Source organism: Ictalurus furcatus, chromosome 8 (genome assembly GCF_023375685.1).
Source record: "Ictalurus furcatus strain D&B chromosome 8, Billie_1.0, whole genome shotgun sequence".
Classification (NCBI taxonomy): domain Eukaryota; kingdom Metazoa; phylum Chordata; class Actinopteri; order Siluriformes; family Ictaluridae; genus Ictalurus; species Ictalurus furcatus.
Window position 1 is genome coordinate 3752709 of NC_071262.1, and position 27012 is coordinate 3779720.

At 44.2% G+C, this 27012-nt stretch overlaps 1 protein-coding gene across 2 annotated transcripts; it reads right to left on the reverse strand.

Moving 5' to 3' along the window:
* Positions 1-645: 645 nt before the first annotated feature.
* pls3 (plastin 3 (T isoform)) lies at positions 646-27012 on the reverse strand. 2 transcript variants are annotated; one of them, XM_053630400.1, is made up of 16 exons: positions 26934-27012; positions 15178-15306; positions 11924-12087; positions 11012-11141; positions 10684-10816; positions 10495-10576; positions 10059-10224; positions 9372-9514; positions 7544-7639; positions 5225-5420; positions 4437-4515; positions 4202-4319; positions 3434-3567; positions 3021-3144; positions 2749-2873; positions 646-1977 (listed from the first exon to the last, which is right to left on the reverse strand). In XM_053630400.1, exons 2-16 carry the CDS (start codon positions 15236-15238, stop codon positions 1845-1847), a joined length of 1884 nt encoding a protein of 627 aa, XP_053486375.1. In that variant the 5' UTR covers positions 15239-15306; positions 26934-27012; the 3' UTR covers positions 646-1844. The 2 variants fall into 2 exon arrangements, with proteins under 2 accessions (XP_053486375.1, XP_053486376.1); XM_053630401.1 differs by lacking the exon at positions 26934-27012 and adding an exon at positions 18229-18325.

Here is a 27012-nt window from a genome sequence, read left to right on the forward strand (position 1 = left end):
ACTTTGGGATCCTTACATATTCTATTTAAAATAACAGCTTAGAGCAGGGGTTCACAAACTTTTCCAGCGCAAGGCCCCCCAAACGGCATTAACATTTGACCGAGGCCCCCCTTTTTCAAGATGTCTTTAAAACACATTAAAAATACAGACTTCTGAATATATCCCCCTTTTTTTTTTATTAATAATTACCTATTTCATCTTTACATTACATTAGGAAGTGATCGTGTGTGTGTGTGTGTGTGTGTGTGGGGGGGGTTGTCCGAGAGTGAGAATCTTGTATTTATTTATTTTTGACACCAAATTGTTGAGGGCCCCCGTGCGCCCCCTGGTGGCCTCCACATTGAAAACCACCGGCTTAAAGGAGCACGTTTAAGAACTAAACGTGCTGAAGGATTGAAGAGAGACAAACAATGACGGGTAGGATCAGATCTCAAAGCCAGATTTCTACCGTGATAAAGAGACACCCACGCGTACAAGACCGTAAGCTACATTCCGTATCGGAATAAAAAGCGACACGGACAGAAAAATACCCTCGCGTCTAGTCACCATCACCAGGTCGGCGATTTCCTTCCCTTTGTTTGCAGAGAAATCTTGAGATGAGAGGATATTTAAATAAACAGATTAAGAAAGAAAAATATATATATATTTATATGTTATGAACTGGTTTATTTTCAGTATGCAGATGGTCAAGTTGCAAGAAATGTTTACAAGGTTTTGGTCTTAGTCATACGTCCAGTCAACATGCTCCAATAAATCCAGGCAGTTCCAGTTTTATTAACATTACAGTCAACCCACAAAGACAAGTTCTACACCGAACCTCATTTAGCGTTTTTATCTTCCCATAGTTTTTATTTTTCCTTTCCCTTTTGAAACGTCTACACGGCCTTCGATACATTTTTTTTTTCTTAAAGCTTTTGTCAAATTCCCAGGAGTGTATTGCTTTCAATTTTTAAACAATTCTTAAAAAAAAAAAAAAAAAAAAAGGATTGTTCATGCATAATTATCTTTGTTTGGATCGTCCTGGTCTTCTATGTAAAAAAAAAAAAAGCACATTTGAGTATACATGTACATAAGACACAGTAAAATGAGATCATAACTATGGAATGTGTTAAAGCTTCAGCCTGCAAAGGATGTTTATGTAGGATGTCTAACTGCTTTACCATAAACTCTACTTACGTATAAAACGCTAGGAAAAATAAGCATCTCGTCCGATGTCTTATAATGAGGCCACGGGATTACGTACTGCATATAGACAATACTGCACACGAGCAAGGCCTTGTCTCCATGTTCGTACACACGCGCACACACACACACACACACGCACGCACGCACACACGCACACACCGGTTTAGAGCGGTCAGATTCAAGATGAATAGTTTAAAATGACACCAGTCACTTGTGTACATTCCTCCATGATCAATTATGCAAATTAAAATACAACACGGCACGGTCCGACATGGCTTAGGTTCCATCGCGGGGTATGTTTTGGTCATCTTGCATCGTTAAGGTAGAAAGGCATGTACCAGGCACGGAACCTGCTGGAACCTTAAATATGGTCTAGGAAAAAAAAAAGAAAAAAAAAAAAAGAACAAAAAACATCCCACCCTTCCTTAGCTAAATCCCCCATTCCCCATTTACAAATATAACCCCCGTCTTGCCAAACTTAAACATGATTCTTTAACATCTGCTTCTTTTTTCATAACTGTTATGGCTAAATTATTCAACCTGAAGCCTTTCATCCAGCAAACGGCTTGTGCGTCAGACGTCGGCTTTTGATTGGCCGGAGCGTCCTTACGTTTTTTTGTTTGTTTTTTTTAGATTTTTATTTATTTTATTTATTTTCTTTACGCCCTCTTCATTCCTCGACCCATCAGGCAAGCGAACACGGTCATGACCATTTTGGGCTTAACCTCCACCAGGTCATCAGGCAGTGCGTACACACGCGCGCCGATCTTCCTGGCCATGGATACAGCATATCTGCGGAGGAAGGAAAATAGTGGGGGGTTAGATATCAGCTGCTGAGGTCTCCATCCATCCATTTTCTGTACCGCTTATCCTACACAGGGTCACGGAGGAGCCTGAAGCCTATCTGAGGGGACACCCTGGACGGGGGGGGGGTGGGGGCCCACTCACTTTCACACACCATAGACAAGTCGGAGATTCCGATCAGCATGCAGCGCATGTCTTCAGACTGGGGGAGGAATCCCCCGAAGCACGGACGGAACATACAGACTCCGCACACGCAAGGTGGACGTGGCATTCTCGATGTTCTCAACGTAAACATCTCAAATATAGTATTTCTTTCTAGGAATTCAACATTCAAGTCCCCCTTTTCATAATTCAGCTGGTTTACCCTTTCCACTGTCAGCTCCGGTGCTTTATAGACATTTCACAGACGTATCGGGCTGTGTACGACACCGTGGTCTTTCGATTGATCCATCTGGCAGCCAAAGGCGACGGCAACATCTACTCCGAGTCCGTATCTAGGTGAAAAGGACCCGGTGGTGGGTCGTGACTCACATGCTCCAGTCGCTAGCATAAACCTTACTTTCTCGTGCTCTTAAAAATGAATAAAACCATGATTTAGACATCAAGACAACGAAATGTGTATCCAATAACGATTACGTCTTGTCTTGATGTATTACTGCCGACTATCCTCGCACCTATACACCAGTGCACGGAGACGTCGATGAGACAGAATTTAACAGAAAGATGACGGCGTTGCCGTTATTCTCGGCTATGACTTACTTAGCGTTGTCCAGCTTGTCGCTCTCTGCCAGGCTGCCGGTTTTTACTAGCTCGTAGTTGACGCAGCCTGGCTGGATGGCGTCTATAAGGTCCAACACTGGCAAGCTGGAGCTGATCTCTTTGTCCTGTAAAAAAATTACAGTGCTGCTTAGGAGTACATGACTAGACTAGAGTAGGTACAATATAAAATATTATATATAATAATAAAATAAACATACTTGTATACATATTACACACACACGTATACACACTAGTGCCAGTTCAACGCATACCTTAAAGCTTGAAATCTTTGTCTTCTTTCCTGCCCCTGCCAAAGTCTTATTAACCCAGTTGACGATGATGTCGTCGTTCACCTTCTCTCCCTCGCCCAGGTCCTCGAGGACGTTCAGAGTGTATCTAAAAACACAGAAGATGGACGCCAGAAAATGAACACAAGAACAAGGCAGCGTTCGGAACTACTCTAAGCAGAATGTATTAAGTTGTGTAAGGAGAGTTGTTTCTCAAAGTTTCTATTGCCTCATACGTTTCAAGTAAATCTGTTCAAAAGGACCGACAATAGAATCCCTCCTCGTAACATGATTCAGTTGATTTCTTTCAGAATAACAAACATCAGTTGCGGTTGTTTTGTTTTTTTTAAATTTTGTGCTAGCTATATTACACTACACTACACTAAAGGAGACTCTACCTTCTCATTAACTGCCAGACGAGAGCCAGGGTCAGGGTGGGGTTCCCATCGTTTAGATCTTGGCCTCCAATGCCCACCAGTGAAAATTTGGCTGCAGTTTTCCCCAGGTCCACAGCGTAGTTGCAGTTCTCCAGCTGTGGTCATACACACACACACACACACGTACACAAACACATACATTTTCACACGTGCATTTGTTTTTTTGCACGTATCCGTCAGAAAGTGCTGGCCGTAATCCAAATCACAGGTCTACGGTCTTATACCTGCTCTTATTGTTTCTATGGTAACAACTTGTATGGTGGACACTCCAGATAATATTTACCCAAAAGCGGGCGGGGGGGATTCTATTCAGAGGAGTAGAATAGTTGATACGGTTGATTTGGTAGCACTAGGGTCAGTGGTTAAGGTGTTGGAGTATTGCTCAGAAGGTCATGAGTTCAAATCCCAGCACCGCTAAGCTGTCACTGCTGGGCCCTTGAGCAAGGCCCATGACCTCAGATAATAATATAATGAGATAAATGTGAGTCGCTCTGGATAAGGCCGTCTGCCAAAATGCCATAAATGTATGAAGCTTTCTGTAAGACGTTTACGGAAGGAGTCTCCAGTGTCAGTGCTTTATGACGTCAGTACGTTTTCTTCCATGGGGGAAGTCCTTCATATAGGGGACTTTCTATTGTTCAAAAATTAGAAGAAAACTACTCGAATAACCATGAAACCGTGAGCCTGTGACCAGCCTAGCGTGCAACATCAAGAAAAGGAAACGGATACCTTCTTCATGTTTGAGCCGATCTTCGGGTAAGGCGGCTTGTTGACTTTATTGCTCCAGTCGACGTGAACCTTGATCCTCTCGTAGAGCTGCAGGATGACCAGCGCATCTTGGAGATCACTGTAGGTTGGGGGGGGGTAAGGAAGCATGTTTCAAAATATATAACGTGAACCAGCACCGTTCCAGAGGAGAGATTTGTGTTATGATGTTTCACAACATCAGGGAGCAAAGTTTTACCCATATAGGTGGTTGACATGAGGGTTCACACCCAGTGAGTTCATCCAGTTTCGGAAAGTTCTCTCCTCTCTGGTTTCACCTGTAGAGACACGAAAAACACCCCCGCACACATACACACAGCTTTTACTGACTGCTTTCTGTATAGTTTTACCTCCATCTTACAAGCTTTCTGATTTCCAAGACGTTTTCAGAGCAGGTTTGTACAATTACAGTAGTTTGGTGATCTGTGTGCTTAAAGATACCTGATTCGACTCCATAGAAAACTACCTCGTCTAGTGAACATGTTGGAGCAGAGGAATCACCAAACTATGCTGGATTCTATGCCCAGCCTTGCTTAATTAAAATTTTTATTTATTTTTTTTTTAATCAGACCAGAGTTCTAAGTATAGAAAAAGAAGCATAGAAGCAGTTTGGCTGTTTAACCACTAGATGGCACCAACACCCTCTTGAAGATAATAGCACTCAGGAAATGATCATGGTATTTGGCCACGTTCCCATCTAAAGTAAAAGTCCCGTTCTCTGCCATCTTCAACACACCCTCTGTAACTGCACTCAACAAGTCTATTTCAAGAAGATGAAGAAATGTCTATTTTTTAGAGCTCCAGTCCATAATTGATGGACACAAACTGACCAAGAAAAGTAATAGATGGTGCTTGGGTTGGAAAATAACCATGAAACGGCTATAGCATGGTATTTGCATGGATCTGGCAGCTGTTTGTTTGGGAGTAAGGGGAGGGGGGATGGGTTGGGGGAGTAAGGGAGCGGTCTGTCTCCGCCTCTTTTCTCACCCTCCAGCAGGCCCCAGTCGATGTCCTGGTTCTCAGGTTTGGTCAGTGCTGGATACTTGTTAAAGAGATTGGCCACAAACGCCAGGTTAAGTTTGGGGTTTCCAGACACCACGTCAGTGGGCGTGACAAACTGTCTGCAGCCAAGTCTCTCAGCCTGCTGCAGCATAGCCTCTGCCCTTTTCAAGTCGTCTTTCTCCTGAAAAAGCAAAACAGATCAAATGACTTCACGGCTTCGTTTCTTACGTCGAATCTTTTAAATCACTAAACCTTCCTCCTCTGGTTTAATTACGTACACCTGCCGAGGCCTTGAATAAACACTTTTCGGTTCAGGGTTGCAAATTACTAGCAGAAAATACCGATCCGATTCTCTGATGTCAGTCAGAGTTAAAGCCAAATCGAGAGCGCAAAAAAAAAAGGCGCGTAAAACAAAAACATGAATCGTGACAAAATAGTAAACAGTATTTTTTTTACAACAGTAGTGTCGATAACACTTGTCTCTTGGATTGAAAGAATTCTACACACTAAAATAAAATGAAGCTGATGTAAAAATGTAAATATACACACACACACCCACACACACACCCACACACACATCAGACCAAATCTGGTCTTTGTGTGGAGGGAAAGCAACCCAGCATGATGTAATCAGCTTTAGATAACAGTGTGTGCAGCGTGAAACGGAAGCACAGCCATTGAAAAAGGGGGTATTCATAGCGTGCGCACACAAACACAAAGCTGGCGTGAGGAAGCGGCCTTGTCTCTGGGTAACGTCGGTCACGGCGTAACCCTGAAAAAGACCCGAGAACAACGGCACATTAAATTCGGTATGAAAAGGCCTCTTTTACATCCTGGTGCTGTCTAGCCACTGCTGTTTCCCCACTGGGTTCTCTTGGCACCACGAGGGGGTTAAGTACATTCACATGGCATTGTGAACCTCTGAATCACCTGAATGTGACTCCAGAGCATGCTGCTCTCCAAAAGAACCAGAGGCGTAGCATTTGGAGGAAAATAAATAAATAAATAAATAAATAAATCGTGGTAAACGTACTGTATGCATCCATTTGCCTATACTCGGAAGTTTCCGGAGAACGTGTACGTATGATGCTGGTCATGATTTAGAGCGCACGCAATCTTACAAAGTTTTAAAACACGATAAACTGCACCCTGCTGTAATGCAAAATGTGATTTAGTACCGAATACGAAGGATTTTTTTTTTTTCCCCCCAGGTCTGTAAATGCATCCGTTGAAGTCCATTATTTTCTAAAAAATAGAAAACCCTTCCAGATCAGTGCCAGAACCCTGGAAGTCCCTTCAAGTACAACAGAAGTACAGTGCAACAAAAATGGACCAAAGAAAAACAAGCAAACAACTGGCTTGAAAGAGGTTTAAAGCGCGTAAAGCCGGAGAAACCGTCCCTGTGGATACGAACGTCCATATTTTGGCATCTTGTGAATATAGCTAATTGCTATGGAATTTCCTGCCATTCTGTAAAAGCTGACTAAAGCGGCGAAATTTTCTCAAGCAACACTAGAACGCTGCGCGCAAGCAGGTTTGAGACCGACGTGGATGTAAAGCGTAACACGAAAGAGCTTCCCGTGAGACGGCGAGTTCGGCGACTGCGGCGTTACCAGATGCGCTGATCGCGTCAGCCTTTTGCTGTGGACGGACATGCTGTAAAATGTATAGCGTGGAGTCGGTTTCCATGAAACATTCGGTCTCGAACAACATGGCTGGAAGGTATTTTCAGGAGAATGTGGAGGAAGCCAGGACATGAGCCTGCACAGAACTCGCCCGCTATTACGTGTTGCATGAAAACCACAGTTATCCAAATGGAGCGTGTTTGGCTAGTCGTCGTCCCCCCCGCCCCCGTCAGGAGCATTAACTTTGTCCGCCCTCACTCTGCCCCGACTCTGCTTACCGCTGAGCTAAGGCTTAACACTTGCGTTCAAGCTGTGCTCCTCTCAGAATGGCCTGAGTGTCTTGCCAGAGCCTCAAAAAAATTATTTATCATATTAAATTAAGTATGATCAACAGTAAAGAAATACAGATAATGCTAAAGATACGATGCAAGTTCTTGCCCTGCTAAACAGATCACTTTTTTTTTTTAATCCTTAGTTCAAGCCCTAAGGGTATTTGGGTTCACATCTGCAAAGCACTAGAACATCAGGCGAAAAACAACAAGATAAGCCAAGGTATTTGTGGAAAATCCATTACAACCCCTACATGCATACAGGAATTCATCGGTTTCCGTCCCAAGCTGTTCATGCGAGCAGATGACACGGACGCGCATTCGGAGGCACATCGTGAAGCAGGACTTACATTGAAGCCGGCCATGCTGATGTCTATACGTTCCTCGCCCTCTTTAGTGCCTTTGGGTGCAATTTGGTTCAGGAGATGGAAATACGCCCTGGAGTCCTACAAGATTCACAAAGAATAACATTATTATTATTATTATTATTATTATTATTATTATTATTATTATTGACTTTTCACACAGACAGACAACTTCAACATTTATATATATATTTAAAAAAATGATATTACACACACACACACACACACACACACACACACACACATATACACATATACATACACACACATATATACATATACATATACATATATATATACATATACATATATATATATATAAAAACGAGGAACTCATGAGCATGCTGGGATGTCCTGAGAAAGTTCAGAAATTAAAAAGATCACAGAATGTAATATGCCAAAAGTAAATAATAATAATTCATGCCAAAATGAAGCTCATTTGTGCGTTTTAGGGGGAAAACAAAAACCTCCATTAGTACCTTTACAGTGTATGAGAAGTCTGAGAGCTGAAGCATAAGGAAAGATAAAGGATAAGACAGAGTTCTTTGGTCCTTTATTCAGTAATCAAGATAAGAAACAAGATCTGCTGCAGGACATGGTGTGACATCATAAATATACAACCTGCTATTATCCCAACACATTTGCATATACAAACCAGGAACACGCCCAATAAATAAACAAATAAATGGGGAAATGTACCGAGTCATAACACATCAGACTATAATCACCGGTGTCGGTAATTACTCTAACACAGCACTGCGTTCTCCTAACTGTTCTTAAAACTCGATCTTTCCAGGTTCTCTACATTTCGATGTCTTACCTGAAGCCGACACAGGAGGGAGTGACACAAGCGAACGTTTAACGCTGCTCGGCTTGGCGTACCGACGGGGAAGGAGTGAAAGGAAGAATAATAAAAAGGGATGAGCAGAGGCGTACAGAGAAAGAGAAAGTGTGTGAGAGTGCTGAGCACGTTGTTGGCTGCCAGGCACCATGCTGCTCGACCTCAAAGGCTCAATCCTGAGATTGGTCTATAACTCACACTGCTGTCACAACAACACCCGAGGGGTGAGTGCCAAGCGTTAAAAACACAAAAGACTGCAGCCCTGAGGATCTTTCCCCGTAGGAAAATTTGAGGTGTAACCGAATAGGAATACAGATCAAACAAACAGATAACGCGTCCTAAACGAATATGAACACAGACACGGAAAGTAAGTGGAGGAGTATTCTTTTTTTTTTATATGGATATAGATATGGATTAAATGATACTCGCACCTTTTAATAAACATCAAGAGTAGTTTGTTTCGACACCACACACACACACACACACACACACACACACACACACACTTAATTTAGCATTTCACTCCTCAGGCAGCTAATAACAGCAACAACAACAAAAAATGTCGATGATTAAAAATCGAAGACATGTTCACGCTCGGTTACTGTACTAACTGTGTTTGGCTAAACTCGGTTTTTCCCAGCATGCCTTATTTACTTTATTTGAATAATGTTCCTGTAATCGATTCAGAATACAGAACATGTGCATATGTCACTTAAAATAGTGAAACGTTAGCGATACCGGTTCAACACATGATTGTTAAGCGCCAAAGCTCGGTTAACCCTTGATCGCTCGTAGGAGATCCCCCTTTAGGGGAAAAGGGGACGGACTACTCTGTCGACCCCCTTGAATTCGATACGAAATAGGAGTTCATTTTGCGCAATTTTTTTTTTTTTCCCCTTTCACTTTTCCAGCACAAATGTGCAGTAAAATCAGTGAGGCTGAAATGAGAAAACAAATGGCCGACAGGTTTACCTTAATATCGGAGCTGAAATTGTTGATTTTCTGCCAGCCGGCGTTGTGCAGATGGAAGTTCGCCCATCGCAGGAGCAACTCCTCTGGGGAAAGTTTCATCAGATCCTCCAGGGTCTCGCCTTCCCGCAGCAACGCTGCCAGCGCTGGGAAAGCGCACACATGCACATGAGTCAGCATAACGATGTAAACACACAACTATAAACACAACCAGCAGACTGAAGGGGCTGTGTATTCATAAACATACAACGGGAAACACACAAACATAACGGGTTTCTACATTACAGCATCCCAGAATACTAATGTTGTGTTTTATCTGCTGGTTTATAACGTATGTACACTGTATCTTACGCTACTGGCGGCGCGTCTCCTCTAATGTCCTAGCCCCACCCCGAGAAGAGAAGAGTGCAGGTTTGAGTCCGATCCCGCGCACCACGCATTACTGCACGTGTTGTACTTAATGCAAAAAGCTGACGCCTTCGATTTCTACAATCCAGACAGAGCAAGCTTATTTGTCTGAAATCAATTAATCCCGTCCTGCAGCGTTTCGAACATTCTTCCCTTTACTTAATAATTTACTCCTACATAGTGAGGCACTGTTTGTCTGAATTCCTGGCCAATGGCATCAGCCCGATCGCGTCGCTTCTGAAACGGTGTCAGTTTCTGGTCAGCGGGTGAAATCGAGCTCACCCTCGTTCCTGCTGAGCTCGATGTCTGCGAACAGGCCGATCTTGATGATCTGCCACAACAGGCCCAGCACCAGATGCGGCTTTCCTTCGCGCAGATCCAGAGCGCCGATGTTCACCACGTGGCAGCCGATAGCTGAAGCAGAGTTCAGCGCCAGGTTGAGGTTCTCCTACAAGGAGGAGGAGGAGGAGGAGGGGATAAGGGACTGGGTGAGGAATGCTGGGTCTGACACTAGCGTCATTTATAACTCGGAGAAAAAAAATAAAACTATATTATACAACCACGCACTAGAATGCCATCGTTATTTGCCTGGAGTTGCTAAGCGGACAGCACTTTATTTATTTATTTATTTATTTATTTATTTATTTACACAACGTCTATCCCTTAACAATCTCCTAAACAATGAGTGCGGTCATAGAAACGATGCAGCGACACAAACCTGTGCTGTGAACGGCGTCAGTTTCTTCTTGTTTATTGTCCTCTCGTCGATTGTATCAGGGACGGACAGGTTGATCATTTTACTGATAGGGGAACAGACACGATTTCAGGAGATTTCTTCCCTTAAAAAAAAAAAAAAAAAAGGGAATCGGACAATACGATACGTAAACGATCATCTAACCGGACTCACCACAGCACGATGCCATCGCCTACAGCCTTGAAGAGGTTGTTTGTGGTGGGGTTCACTGGCAGCACGTGCTTGCAGTCCGGGTCTTTCTCCAAGGCAGTATTGATCCAGTTAGCAAACGCAAACCTCTCCTCCTCTGGATTGCACACACACACACACACACACACAAAAGTAAAAACACAAGTGGACACACAAGAGGGCATTCTCACTTCTCAGTCCAGCCAACCAAACATAATCCAGAGGTGCAAATCTAAAGTTATCGAGAAAGAAGTTAGTAGTGTAATGTAAACAAGCCTGATTAGTTTTATTTAAGAAAGAGAAGATGTTTTACCCGAGAAGGAGTGCTGCGTGCCTGCACTGGACAGCTCTGACGTGCCCCCGATGGCCAGGATGCCCTCTTTCTTGTTGATAGCATTGCGGAAGGTCTTTGCAATATCGCTACTTTTAAGCTCCTGGAAGATCTGGAGAAAAAGCAATGCGAGCGTGGGCTTCGTTTCTGCTAAAAAGGTTACCGAGACGTTCGATGGCCTCCGTGTGACCCTTTCGAAATGACACGGCCAAAAGTACAGTCGCACGTTTTATTTATTTACTTTTTTTTGGCCACGCCCAATCAGCAATCAGCACAGACCCTTAAAATTTCAAGTGGAAGCTAGAGGAAAACCGCCGACAGCAACTGTAATATAATCTCCCATCCACACCTTAATGACTGTCCCGGCAGACTAAACAAACGCTGGGGCAGTGACGAGGAAAATCAGGAGTCAAGAGGCCTAGACGTGCACTTCCTGTTTCACAGGACGGAGGGTCACACGGATCTGCTCAGGAATCTGATGATGATGATGATGATGATGACGACGACTGAAAAGTGATTGTACACGTTCACTTCCTCTGAGCAGTGTCAGTCGTAGCGTCTTATAAAACTTCCTATGGAACCCATTTTATAAGATGACTCATTCCCATGACTTGAAAGAATATAATCCAAAAACAAATTCGTAAACGATGACGAATAAGATCAGGTGTTTTACGAAAGAAGTGGAGCCCTATAAAACAAGGTAGAGTGTGTGTGTGTGTCTACGGTAGTCAAAGAGCTACCATTGGATGATTCAGCGGATTAAGTGTTTAGGAGGCGCTCTTTCAAGATTAGATAATATTACACATCTGCTCAAAGATAATTACTATTATTTCATCGTGACAAAATTTCACCGTAAGCACAAACAGTGTTTTGAAACCTGCTGAAGTTACTCACTGAAACAAATTCATCGAAGCTGATCCTGTTGTCCTTGTCTTTGTCCCCCTCGATCATCAGCTTCTGGATGATCTCACGGACTTTGTACCCAGGAAGGGGCAGGTTGGCCTCTTTGAAAAGGTCATGGAGCTCGTAGTCGTTGATGTAGCCGTTACTGTCCAGATCTGCAGAGAGATCGTTTCTCCGTCAGTTAAGTAGTACGAGCCACGCGGAAGCAATTACGAAACGCTTTTGGTTTTGCTATTCGATTCATCCGAAATCAGCCGTTGCGCCATAGCAACTCACGAGGAGGAAGTGAAGCGGCTTTAATGACGCCGTGGCTCCTGGGATGATTTAAAGCTTTCATGCTCCCGACTCTGCTCCCAGATTATTAAAACGTACACGCAGGAGCGTATAAAACCTTAAATAAACTAATAAAAACATTTCCTCATTATTCAGTGTCAGAAAAGGGTGCTACTTAGCTAACGATGTGCCGTATCATACGATATTACAAGCTTATTGTATATCGAGCTAGCTGTACTCGGAGGATATTCGGAGTCGACGAGGTGGATACACTATTATACGGCACAGTACACGGACATGTAATGTCCTTCAAATATTTGTGACTTCAACAGTAACCTTAATTAGATCAGACACCAGACATGATGGAAGACATGGCGCAAGGACGAAATCTCCTATCGAAGCCTTATCAAGGAAGGGATTCTTTTCATGCCGGAAGACAAGACAAGATTTTGTCATATAGGTTGTGAAATGGAGACTTTTCACCAGATGCTGTGGCATGGCTCGGCACACTCCAGCAGGTGAGTCACGCTGTCTTTGGCTTCTTACTCGCGCAGCATGAACGCGAGCCGAACCCGGACATGTGCGTGGGCCTTTTTAAATTGATTTCAAAACCATTACATAATGGTCTCTTTTCTACTGGTACAAAAATCTTCATGTGAAATTTTGACTGTCTACCTGTCAAAGTTTGGTTCTCTTCTCTCAAAAGGCTTTTTTTTTTTTAATACTGATTTAAGACACAACAAATGTTTATCCCAAAATCATTTCATAACCTAAAGTAAGCTGAAGTAACAGGGGTTCCCCATTCAGTTTGTTTGAGCCCTACACAGGGTAGGATATAATGGTGCTGCATTATATACCCTACCTAGTGCCCTACATATGGTAGGATATAATGGCACTGTATTATATACCCTACCTAGTGCCCTACATATGGTAGGATATAATGGTGCTGTATTATATACCCTACCTAGTGCCCTACATATGGTAGGATATAATGGCACTGTATTATATACCCTACCTAGTGCCCTACATATGGTAGGATATAATGGCACTGTATTATATACCCTACCTAGTGCCCTACATATGGTAGGATATAATGGTGCTGTATTATATACCCTACCTAGTGTCCTACATATGGTAGGATATAACGGTGCTGTATTATATACCCTACCTAGTGCATTACATAGGGTAGGATATAATGGTGCTGTATACCCTACCTAATGCCCTCCATGCATACAATGTCGAGCAGAGACTTGCCTGAAGGCTGCACGGCTCTCAGAGGAAAGTAAAGGCTAAGCATTAACGAGCATTAACGAGCATTAACGGCTTGATCCGGGAATGCTGCGGCGGCCTGTAGTCAGCCATTTTAAGCTAAAACGCTGCACTGTGACGTATAGCTTAAACATCTAGGCTCAGCTTCTGTCTTTACTCAGCAGACTTCTCGGCCAGGAGCTCTGCTTTTCTAAGAGTCATGTGTCGAGACAGAAAACGTCATCATTCGAGTTCTGCACGGTTTTTTATCTCCACAGCAGCAAATTCTAGCAAGCTTATAAAAGCAGCAAAACCCAGAAATCCCAGAAGCACCGATGTGGATGAGGTTGGACACCTAGCTAAATCTACAGCTCCAGTCAGTACAGGCTTTACATGCATGAATTTGGAGAAAACTGCTAAAGGGAGGGCATGCACGAAATTAGAAAGAACGCCACTGCTAATGACTCGTGTTTGCTGAGGAGGAATGCTGTAGTACTGGACAGAAGACTCACAGCCAGCACCGGAAACCGCTGCAGTGTCCGTGTTTATCCTTCACGAAAATGCCTAGAAAACACGTTTTCACGTATTTTGTCGAGTACTAACCAACAGACTTCCTTTGAAGAAATAAACGCAAACACTCGCCTCAAAGTTCGGCGTGACCGCTGCTGCCCCTCGTGTGTCTCGACTGCTGTAATCGCAATCCCAGCCGGAAAAGCACATGGAAGTATTTACGATTGGGGCGCATTGTTGATTCTTTATATACACGGGGCGTTACGTACAACATGTCGACACGCTATTCAACATTGTTAACGCCAACTAAATTCCTTTCCCGCTACAGCGCTGCGCTGATGTTTGGAAAGGGGAAAGAAGGTGGTGGTGGTGTTGTTACATCTTAGCATGTTAGCTACGTTACAAGCTAAGAAAGCCTCTTGGTGGAGATTTACAGTTTTCTTCTTTTTTTTTTTTTTTGCAGCTTTAACACCGGGTCTGATACAATAACAGTAACTAGGTTTGGAAACTAAAGACGTAGCGGTTATAGTCGTTCTTGGCATGAAATTAAAACCGTAGCGTGTATATTCAGACATGGACAGAGCTTCATTTCATACACGCATCATCATGCACAACGACGGTGGAATATGCACCTTAGTATGCGTGTATGACATGAGATCACCTCATGCACGGTCACACACGCATGGTAAAACTTTTTTATAACCTGCTGACGGGAATTTTATTGACATTTATCTTTTGTACCGCGTTTCTATCATAAATCTATAACACGGTGTGTAGTTACAGACCGCGATGCCCGTCTTCATATGGACAAAGTAGCAAATCTAAAAAAAATTTTTAAAATGTACACGTTATCACCTAAAGCATTTCATCGCGCTGTGTGAAAGGCTAATACACTGTCGACAGAGGTGTCATCCTTTGCCCTTTCTCACATACACACACACACACACACACACACACACACACACGAGGCACGCCCGATTCCATTAACTAGCTGGACGAGCCTTGAAGTGAAGTGAAACCTCACCAGCTCCAGCCTTCAGACCGGACAAAACCGCCTTCCAAAACCAATGATCCAAACCTAGTACCCTGAAACATTTCAACAGCGAAAACCCCGACGATAGATTTCTCGTGAGCTGCTTGTTCCAGGAGATTCGCAGCTTCTGATTAGCGTGCGGATTTACTGGCCGAGCCGGCAGAACAGGAAGTCTGCTCACCGACTTTCCCGAAGGCTTCGCGCAGCTCCTCCAGCTCGTCTTTGGATATCTTCGCTGCCATCTCCCTGGAGAACGACCTGTACCTTCCTCGCTCCAACTATGTGCCTGTCTTTTTTTCCTTTCTTTTTCCTGTTGGGAGAGGAACAGAGAGAGAGAGAGAGAGAGAGAGAGAGAGAGAGAGAGAGAGAGAGAGAGAGGTCACGCAAAATAAAGACGCCATTCACTTCCAAGGCCGATTCATTCCTTTGCTTTGCTTTCAGATTTATCACGCTGTAACGGTCTACTCTTAGACTGACGTGCAAAGCTAATACATCACCACCCCCCCCACACACACACACACACACAGAATACAGTACATTTACTTTGCATGAGATGCAAAGGATTACTACCTGTACGCATGCAAATAAAAATCACTGCGTTTGTCCCGAAGTCTGGGAAAAGATCAAGTCAACGCGACTGCTTGCGAAACCTTTCTTTTTCGACATGTTTTCTTTCGGAATCATTTCCACATGGTCAATATTTACATAACCACGGATGTAGGATTCGTAAAGCTAACAAAAATGCCATCGATAACTATATGATGAGCTCAGGAAATACCAAAAAAAAACAAACAAAAAAAAAAAACAAAACGGCGACCTGTTCATAGCTCTAGGCTGCGGAGATTTGTGACGCCAGCACTGATCTGCGCGTCAGATGAGACCTGGAGCACGTTCGTTTGGTTTGGATTGGGCGTTTGTTTGGTTTTTGCGGTCACACAACTGAATCAAACAACTTTTAAGAAGCTCGAAAAAAAAAAAAAAACCATGATAAAAGTTTAGAAGACGATTATTCTACTGTAGTAACAACAACAACAAAACTTTATTATTATTAATAATAATAATAATAATAATAATAATTTAGCTAATTATGGAACAGCCTTTTTACACATATGCACACAATATGCAACAATATTTGGTTAGAAAATATATGTGGGCCAGATGAAAAAAAATAAATAAAAAATCGAAATCAGAATCATATAATGATTCTTGACCGGCATTTCTTTCATACACGATACGTATCATAATATTTCATTTTGCAAACAATTTCCCAGCAATACAGTACTGTTAAAAAATAACTAAAAAAAATAATAAAAATGCAATGATGCCTTTTTTCAAATATTCCCTTTCATGTAGTGTGTTATCTACGTAGCTGTTTGTGAATGTAAAAAGTCTGCGACGTTTCAAAAATCAAAGCGCGCGACAAACGGAGTCATCGACTCCCAAAAGAATGAACCGATTCTGAACAGCTGAATCGAGTCGTTAGTGATTCCAGACTTTACTTCCTGTCCTAACCTACGTAGGTTCGTGACAAAAAGCCCCGCCTCTCGTCTTCATCGGCCGCTCGCTGACAGACGGAGCTGAAACTCGTTATGGTAGTGGGTGTTTCCTTTTTGAAACACGCTGACAGCGGTAGACCAATCACGACAGACTGGGACATCTGACCAATCGGAGCAGAGTATGCTCTCTGAAAGGAGGAGTTTCGGACGAGTCGTTTGTGACGCTGGGGGGGGGGGGGGGGGGGGGGGGAAGCTAATGCGGCAGTTTAAATTATGAGCACGTTAAAGTGTTTTTGTCCTCGGATGCACGTGGATCTACTGTACGAGACCTTTAAGAAATCATTGAATAAAAAGATATAATTATGACATCCATGAAAAGCGGCGTCATTTATCGTGATGCCGGTATCACCGTTCGGCTCAGCTCGATCAGAACGTCTCGATTAGGATCCTGTGATTAAACGCACCAGTCGGTTTTATTCTTGAATTGAATTCTACGCCACTTCATCACCACTTCTGACTGACACGGCACTGACTACTGTTACTATTCGCATGATGATTTTTTCCCCCTTGCTTTTCAAAGAGTCATGCTTAAAAAAAAAAAAAAATAAACAACAAGGGGTTTAAAAACAAGACTAGAAAACTAAACGATGCGAAGAAGCCGACGCGTTAAACTGTCCCGCTTTCCCAGCGATGACTCAACGCCACAGAGGTGGACCTGCACACACCCATCACAATGCCTTTCTGTCACGCCTCGCTCTTCACACGAGCCATCCGTAAACTGTCTCTCTCTCTCTCTCTCACACACACACACACACACACAGTAACAATGAGACAAACTAAAGGATAAAAACAAATAAATACATGCTGTTCACTTATGAGATTAGTCCTTCTGGATTTCTAGATTAAACCTGACTCCGGATCAGCTTTGATGACCTAAATACAGTACGAAAATAATCTTTTATTTTTTGGGGTGGGGTGGGGTGGGGTGGGGAGGGGGTGTGGCTTCGTGTCATATTCACAACAAGACGTTTCGAGGTCTGTCTGATCCTATACCCGAGCGACATCTCGGACGCTCCACCCGAAGCTTCGGGACACGGAGACTACCCCGGCCGTGGCACTTTGATTTGGATGAAGTTTGTTTTCTTCTCAAATGAGTTTAAAAACCCAAACCGTGCTTCGCGTGAACGACTTCTCTCTTTCAACCCAACGAACGAGATCCTACAGCTTTCATACATGACATGAAGCAACCTGGGAGGCCTGGAGTCATTAAAACATTATGCATTATTAACCAAACTCTTCAGGCAGACAAGCGCGCACGCACACACACACACACACACACACACACACACAAACACACACAGACACAGAAACGCACAGACGTGCTCCTCCCACGGGATCCGAGCTGACAGACTAAGCGGAATATCGGTGCGCGTGTTCTCCGCCCTAACGGCCGTGAGCCACCGAGAGAACAATGAAAACAATGCGAGCAGCAAAAGCGCGACGCGACCTTTTCCTCTTCGGTCCTTTAGAACTGCTGAAAGTTCGGAAAGAAAACCGGCTCGAAACATTAAAAGCAATAAAGCAAGATACAGAACACGAGGAGGGGGGGTAAAAAAGTGTGCTCCAAGTCTAAGCGAGTTAAAAAGGGTGAGCAGGAGAATGAGCAAAAGAGTGTAAAAAGAAAAAAACAAAACAAAAGAGGAAGAGAGAGAGAGAGAGAAAGAGATGGAGCAGACCTGTGGTGCGAGTGAGGCAGAAGCAGTGCTCCCTCCACACCCTCCGAGGCGAATGTGGAGCGCCAGCATTCCTGTCTGCCTCACAAAGACCTCAGGCAGCAAGTCAGAACACTTCCTGCCCAGCAATGCGAGCTGCCTCCCCTGCCTCTGAGGAGGAAGGAGGAGGATGGGGAGAAATGTGTTAAAAATGTGTGCGAGAGAAAAAAGCACGTTTTTTTTTTTTTTTTTTACCACCGCCAGATGTACACGGGGCGAAAAAAAAAAACCTAGACTCAGTCTGACTAGCTACTGCTGCCCTGACCGAGACTTACTACTGCTCTCTCGAACAGAGTCCATTTAAATAACAAAACCATCCAACGAAAAGAACCAAAGAATCGAACTAGCATTGCTGTCACGGTATTAACGCCGTGCGCTCGACTCGGCTCCATCCGTACAGCGCTTTACACAACAGACCCGGTCGGAACGCAGCTTCTTGGAAATCCGAACGCTGATTCATATTTAAATCCTTTATGAGTAAGCCAGAGCTGGCACTGGGAACGCTTTCTTCCACGTGTTGTCTCAGGAAGTTCTTTTAGTCCTTTTTTCCTTTAGATGATCCAGACTCAAAGCCTATCCTCTGCCGGGTGAGACCGGATTGTAGGATTATAAATCATTACTCTTTCAGTACGTTTACACGCACGACAATAATCCGATACGAACCCGATTAAGTCGGTACTCTGATTAAGAAACTAGCACGTAAACGGCGATTATCGATGACCTTAATCCGACTAAAGTCGTACTCGAAGTAGACACAAATCGAATTAAGACGTGTGGAGTATTCCTGTTTTAGTCGCGTTACAGACATGTACACACCTTAATCACACTTAACGTCGTGTGAGAGTTTTCACCGCGTTGTGCGACAGGACACGTACACACACGGCAGCGCTCGACCGTTTGACGGCAAACAAGAGAGCACGGCTGCGTCCCAAACCGCGTACTTGCCTCCTATATCGTAGTATACACGTATATCGGCTACTATATAGCTTTGGGACGCAGGCCACGGCTTCAAGCAGTCATCTATTTGCACATAAAGCATGACAAATCATTAACTGCATCAATATGAAACACCCCAAACTGTATACGGTACCATAACAAAGACGAACTGTATGCAGATACGTGAAATTCCGGAGGGACGTCGGACAGCGTGGCGCGGTGACGTAATGACGTGCGCCGTTAATCGATCCATGTTCTCGAACATGTAAAACAGGAACGTGAAAGGAGTATTCCAAACACGACCTCATGTAAACACCTTAATCAGAATATTATCTTATTCAGAATAAGGTCGATGATTAGATTACTGCCGTCCGTGTCCATCAAAATGAACTGTTATTATATTTCTCTCTTGGAATTCAAATCCAATCCTTTTAGTCCTGTTGTATCTTCAGAGAACGTACCGCTATCCTAGCTCATTCAAGAAAGAAAACCACCACCACACGTTACACAAAACGCGACATCGTTTCAAGTCCATCAAAGGAAAAGCGATTTCAGAGGCAGAGAACGGAAGGGCCGTGGATATACACCGATCGCTGACACGCTCGTGTTCTCAGGAAGCCCTCGACACGGGGGGGGGGAAACGTTGAAAAAGGGCCGGTCACTGACAGAGTGAAAAAAAAAAAAGAGAATTCTTTCAAATATGACACAGCTGCGAGCAGATCTATGAGCGACGTACTACAAGCTCAAACACGGGACGGGAGATCACCCGTTCGACAAGTCTCGGCTGGTGCGTCGGCAACAAAAGCGCTTGAAAAGATCTGGCGTGTGTGGAGAGGTGTGTTGTGAAACATTTGGGAGCACCAGCAGGAGTGGAATTCCATCAGGCCAAGGACACAAGGTCTGATTCATCAGGCTGAACCGCTGTTGTCCAAAGTTTTGCTTACGGTTGGATGCCTAAGGAACAGTTGTGATGCACACACGAGGGACCCAAATCATGCTGTAGAGCAAAACGTGACAGGTGCATAGGCAAACTAAGCGTCCGTACAGGCAACTGTTTAAGTTTCAGATATCACGCTGCCCAAACAAGGTGGTTTCTGTGAAGCATCAGCTGCCTTCGTGTTATCAGGAGAGGTAAAAGAAACGAGAGTTGAAATTTTCCTGGGACTGTAGTGTGCAAACTGGATATCAACCATGAGACCCTGGAGGTGCTCGCCGCTCAGTCTGAACGCTGGGCATGTCAGAGATCTTCCGAAAGATCGGTGTTTCTACTGATAGTGTAGGAGACCAGGCGTTCGCCTGAGGTCAGATCTGACGACTGTCAAGACTGTATCACATGACCGGTTTCATATTCGTGAAACCCTTCAGAGCACCGTGAAGGGCGAGGAGTCGTCCAGGCAGACGCCGTTCCCATCATTAAAGGCTTAATCATAAAGGATAAGGTTGATCACGCAGAAGAACTTTGTACCGATCTGCAGCGACGGTTCCCGCCGAGCGGACAAGCGCCGCTCTTTCCTTTAATTCTCCAACTGGCGGCAAGATTAACAAGCCGAGCAGACACACAGACTTTACGTCTGTACGAGGAATAACGTTAACTCCCGGTAGCTCAAGGCGATCAAAAGTAGTCCAACACCTTCACCGCTAAATATCAGAGCCGTTTGTCATTTCCTATTCAAACTGGCTGTCGCTGAGGATGATTCAAGGCTACCGCCGTGACTAATAGATCTTCAAACCGACAGCTTTTACAGGAAGGGAAAAAAAAAAAAAAAAAAACGTGGCACCGTTTATTCCCGAAAGACTGACACACTTAGAAGCTTCCCAGTTCTGAGCTGAGCACCAGCAGTGGAAAATATGATTTAAATCTCTCTGATCAGGAGGGATACACAGGGCAAAGGTCGCACAAATCCACACGCAAATCCACCCGCTCGGAGAACTCTTCCTAATACGATAAACGCGATGAAAAACTCTTCACTCTAGACATCTCTACCTAATCATACCGTGGATCGCTAACTAGCCGAACCGAGCCGTAACGGTGTGGGGAATTCACACGGAACCGTGAAACGACACGGACACAACACCAGCGGAGAACTCGGCACGAGAACCGCTAAAGCGCGTCGGAAATATTTCCCTGTATACGTATCTGAAGAGCTTCACGGTGGAGCTGATCTTTAAGCAGAAGACTTAAACCTGCTCACAACGTCGTGTCTACACTCACACCTGGCAGGTGACCTGCGTCACCACGATAACTCCGCATCAGCACTACCTCCTTCGTCCGAGCAGCAGATTTAGAATACGTCGCTGAACAGCGTTTGCAGCTTGCTGATTTTTCCTTCTGGTTCTCCTATTCGCGAAGTCAGTTTGGTGAAACGTCGTCCCGACCGTCTGGGACAAAGGTGGTGGCTTTGACTACATCGGGAGCGCTGCCACGTTTCGGCTTCCGTTCAAGGACGTAACCAGAGAGCTACGAAACCTCTGCGCTGACAAACTGGCAAAACAAAAACCTGCTGAACCAACATGGAGGAACTTTCCAGTCAGCCGTTTGAACTCCTTAAGATGTAAAGCTGTAGAATTTAACTCCGCGGTTACTCCGAGAAGCCATGCTCTGTGGACACGAGTACCTCTGTGTACAATTAAAGATCTTGTACAGTAGCAACACCTGTACTCTAGCAATACCTGTACCTGTTCTCTGCTTGATACATCACTTTGCTTTATTTAATCATTTGTAAGTTGCTTTGGATAAAAGCATCTGCTAAACCAATAAATAAACACACACACACACGCACGCACGCGCGCGTATATACACACATATATACATACACATTACATATACACATACACGCGCGTATACACACAAACACACATATACATTATATATACACACACACACACACACACACACACGCACACACACATTATATATACACACACACGCACGCCTTTAGAAATGTCTTTTCCGTCACCCTGCACTGGTTTCCAGAAAATCCAGAACCAGACATTCCCAACAAGACGAAGAATCCGGGTCTAGTTTCAGGGAGCGTGTCTAAAACGTTGAGCAGCTACACGAGCGAACACACAGGCCTGTTTCTGCTTCTGCACAGGGCCGCTTTCCCCCCGGGCCGGAGTGTTTTCATCGTTCAGCTCTTGAAAAGACGGCAGGCGCAGAATTCCAGAACCGACTTCTACAACTCGCTGTGAAATGAACACTGCAATACAAGGCTCGGTTCTTACGTCTACGCTAACGACTAAATCCAGTGCGTTTCATTAGATTTAAACTAGTAAATCTGCTGGGACTCCGTGTCAGACGAGCTGTACTAAACCGCTGCTTTACTTCAGCCGAACATCTGGCGATCACATTATATCAGATGTCTTCGACTGCTTTTAGATCCACGCTGCTGTTATTTCACTCTGACATCATCTATAAAGACGGAACGGCTCGCCGCAGCTCTACGCTACAGAAAGCTTTTATATTTACATACCTGTACATTACCGCAAACAAATGTTAACATAGCGCTGGTCCATTAACAGTCACCATAATGTTCCCCGGTGACTGTACATATGGATGAAGGTTAGTGTACAGGACTCCGGGCAAACTTCTATCTAGACTTACATCTCCACAGATGATTTTCAGAATACATGCTTTGTCGTTTTGAGTTCAGTTGACCGTAATGTCTCCCCTGTTATCTTTCCCCCGTTTGCATTTTAGCAGTTGGCGGTTAAGGCTCTGGGTTACTGATCGGAAGGTCGAGGGTTCAAGCCCCAGCACTGATAAGCTGCCCCTGTGGGTCCTTGAGCAAGGCCCTTAACCCTCTCTGCTCCAAGGGTGCTGCATCATGGCTGACCCTGCTTCCTAACATGCTGGGGTCCATCCTTCCATCCATCTTCTATACCGCTTTATCCTTTTCAGGGTCACGGGGGAACCTGGAGTCTATCCCAGGGAGCATCGGGCACGAGGCGGGGTACACCCTGGACAGGGTGCCAATCCATCGCAGGGCACAATCACATACACACTCACACACCCATTCATACACTACGGACACTTTTGGACACGCCAATCAACCTACCATGCATGTCTTTGGACTGGGGGAGGAAACCGGAGTACCCGGAGGAAACCCCCGCAGCACGGGGAGAACATGCAAACTCCGCACACACAGGGCCACGGTGGGAATCGAACCCCGGAGGTGTGACGCAAACGTGCTAACCACTAAGCCACATGCTGGGGTAAATAATTTGCAAAGAAAAGAAATTCAAAGAAAATGCAAAGAAAATAATTTCACTGTGCTGTAATGTACATGTGATTAATAATGTGATTTTTTTATTTTTATTTTTTAATAATCAGCCATCCCTAGTTTACACCGAAACAGCCAACGGATACGGCCTGACCGCGTTGCTCATGTGTTCGGCATAAAGCCAGCGTATACCGTCCGCTCAGACGGCGCGGTGCTGAACTGCATGCAGGAATCGCGTTTAAACAAATCTGGTGAGACGGCGAGTAAACGCGGGCCCGAGACCGAGTGGCCATCTGCTCATGACAACGCTGTCCTTAAGAAAGACCACACCGCTATTCCGTCATATTCCACGGAAGTGGTTTGGATATCTAAAGTGTGACCAAGCTTAATTACGCTGCTGAACAAAGTCTGGGAACACTACTCATTTGTTCTAACATCTAAAAATTCCAGATAGCCAAGATAGCTGGGCTCCAGGCAGATTTTCTCCTCTCATACAGCAGAAAAAGGAGAGCGAGAGAGAGAGAGAGAGAGAGAGAAATAAAATCCTCCTACGTCTTACTGACTTTAAACGTTCTAACTGTAGTCCACGCGCCCAAAACCACGCCACCAGCTGCACTACACACATCAGTCAGGGGTTTACTATGTGTATTAATTAGCATGTGCGGATGATGACACGATCCTTTCTGAATCAGGATCACGCCGGTACGTGGAAATAGCGATGAAACCGAACAAAATCAGGCGGAACACACATCCGTCATAGAACTCGGACACCTCGAGATTAAACGTATCGCGAATAAACGATAAACACACTACAGTTAACTACAGTTTAAACTACAAAGTTAAAAACTATTTAAAATCGGCATTATCCGGAAGCGTCGTGACAGTGTTAAATAAAGTTCTATCCTGTTACTAATATCCAGATCGATAGAGAAAAATTGGACTCAAACGTTTTAGGCGTCGCTTTAATCCCTCGACCAATGGGACAGCTCGGATCCAGGCGCATTTCATAACCGGAATAACCCTACTAGGAAAGGCTTCGTTTCTTCCCCTAAGGAATACAAGCCGAGACACATCGGCGCCTCCGTATTACTTGAACTTTTCCTAATAGAGAGTGTGTTTTTGAGCACCGACCTGCGCTCGACTCGCCTAATCGGCAACGGAAACGATGGGCTTACACAGGGTTTCTCATACCGATATCGTTATCTATCACTGTCAACATTCGCAAGTTTGTCACGCCAGTGGGATGCTATGTTTGTCCAAGAATGTATCCAGCGCACTAAAAGAGTAAATAAATAAATAAATAAGGTCATGCATAAATGCATTTTGTGGTTGGTTGACATTATGCTAAACGCAACCTTTATGCAAATCGGTCTACTTTCTCAGCAGCGTACAGCACTCCATACGGTGCCTTTTCCACTTAAACCTGTCGTAGGTTTTATTTTAACAGCGATCTAACCGTCGAGGAAGACGCGAGGCTAGCCTCGACACTGGAATGCGTTTTTTCTTCCTCGAGCCTGAGTGGCCTGCCAAGATAATGAGGCGGTTTTACTTCTTTTATTCTTGAGTAGTCTGACTGACAGAAATACTAAAGTATAGAAACTAACACAGGAATGCATGTATATAAGTTACATTCCATCACCCAATATCAGCACGTCCATGCTGGGTATAAATAAACGTATATAAGGCATATTAGAGACAGAAATCTGAGAAATATCTTACAATTAAGTAGAAGAACATTCAGCACCTAGGTGTGACGCAGACACAACGTACGTTTCCTGTTATTATGTTAGCTAAAAAACTACATTTGTGCCAAAAGTATCGACCGTAACGTTTCAAGAAACAAAGATGTACGACGAGAAAGAAAGAAAAAAAAAAAAAAAAAAACACACACACACTCAGAAACTGAAAAACAGTGAACCCAAAATGTAAAATAGTCTTCAAACCAAACCGCGTTCTTTGTTAAGAGTGTTCTAAGCTTCGTTTTCGCTAATCGCGGTTTACGAACGCGCTGCCAGAGTGTCCGTTTTGTTTTTGTTTACGCTCGCCGTTCTGGCACAAATCTCACGCATGGGCGGGGCTTAACAGCGATTTACTCTCATTGGCTAGTGAGATTTGGATCTGACCAGGAAGGAGAGATTTCAGTATGGCGAATTTGAGAGCGCGTATAGTCATAGTGTTTGTACTTTGTAGTGGAAACGTTTTTGCATACTTAATCAGCGTATTAGCTTGCAAATATCTGAGGTTCGGGTAGTCTCATAACGACTATTTGTTCGAGATGAGCTCTCAGGGGCGTCGTCGTCGTCCTCCTCCTACTCGACTAGACATTCGAACTGTCGATCAAATCTCACTAGCGGATGAGAGTAAATCGCTGTGAAGCCCCGCCCACACGAGAGGTTTGTGCCGGAATGGCGAACGTAAACAAAAACGTTTGAATGAAAACTCATACGGCACGTCCTTGAACCGCGCTCGACGAAATCGAAGCTGTTAACGAAGAATTTTATTTTATGTGTTTATCCGAAGACCACCGAGTTCACGGTTTACAGTTTCAGAGTGTTTATACCTTCTCCCCTTGTATATTTTTGTTCATTTCTCCCAACGCTACGTTCCATACGTTTTGGTATTGAACAAATTTAATTCCATCCTACTCAAGGAAACGTCGGTCAAATGCAGAGGACGGCTCGTACCTGCACTGGTGTTTTATTACTGTAACATGATCCCAAAATGCCTCCAGTTGAAATACATCCATGGTCAGAAAATGCCTCCAGTATTAAAATATATGCAAATGCATGAATTTATGGGCACGCGAAACAGCAGTGCGCATGTGCAAACACCCTAGGACAATTTGTCAGGACACTGCCAGGTCATGTTTTGTTTTGTTTTAGGGAGGAGGGATGAAACCGGTGGACCCGGAGGAACCGCTCGCTCGCTCGCGGACAGGCGGAAAAGCCCAGAAGCGCACGCGCTGATCACACAATCTCATCATTACTACATCTTGACATACTATATACATACTATATGAAGGAAGGGTGGGGTAAAAGAGTGCAAAACGTCGTCTTTAGCTGATTAATAGCGAGAATTAACGAATAAACGACGGTTTGCGTTACAATGTTTGCGTCTCGCGCGACAGCTGTAGAACAAGTTGCATGAGCTCGAGCTCAGTTACCAAGTGCGCGCGAGCTCGCGCTACACTCTCTCCTCGCGCAAGTCTTTGAGTTTAGTTTTGTTTTGTTTTGTTTTGTTTTTTTCCCTCTTTAAAACAAATGTTGACTTGTCGCCAAACAGGTCAGACATGGTTATAACAGCTTGAAGAAGTTGACAAACACAAATGTTAATAAAGCGTCCATTTTTATCTAAAGAAAAAAAAAAAAAACAGCGACAAATAAATATTACAGGAATATGATAAGAAAAGCTCGTCATGCAGAACCTAAAGAACACGCAGAAATATCTGAGTATATCCGAATAAAACAACACCTAGACCGTGTTGATGAAATTAGACAGATAACTACTTACTCACTGCTGGTCCTGCAGTACTGACTCTCCTACGGTCTCTTCAAATCTCTCCACTAACACTGGACAACGGACGTTAAGC

Coding starts and splice junctions, on each gene's coding strand:
- pls3 (XM_053630400.1), bottom strand. CDS start 15,238: ATGGCAGCGAAGATATCCAAAGACGAGCTGGAGGAGCTGCGCGAAGCC. Junction 12,088..15,177: donor CGAAGCCTTCGGGAAAGTCG/GTGAGCAGACTT, acceptor ATCTCTCTGCAG/ATCTGGACAGTAACGGCTAC. Junction 10,225..10,494: donor TGACGCCGTTCACAGCACAG/GTTTGTGTCGCT, acceptor TCCTCCTTGTAG/GAGAACCTCAACCTGGCGCT.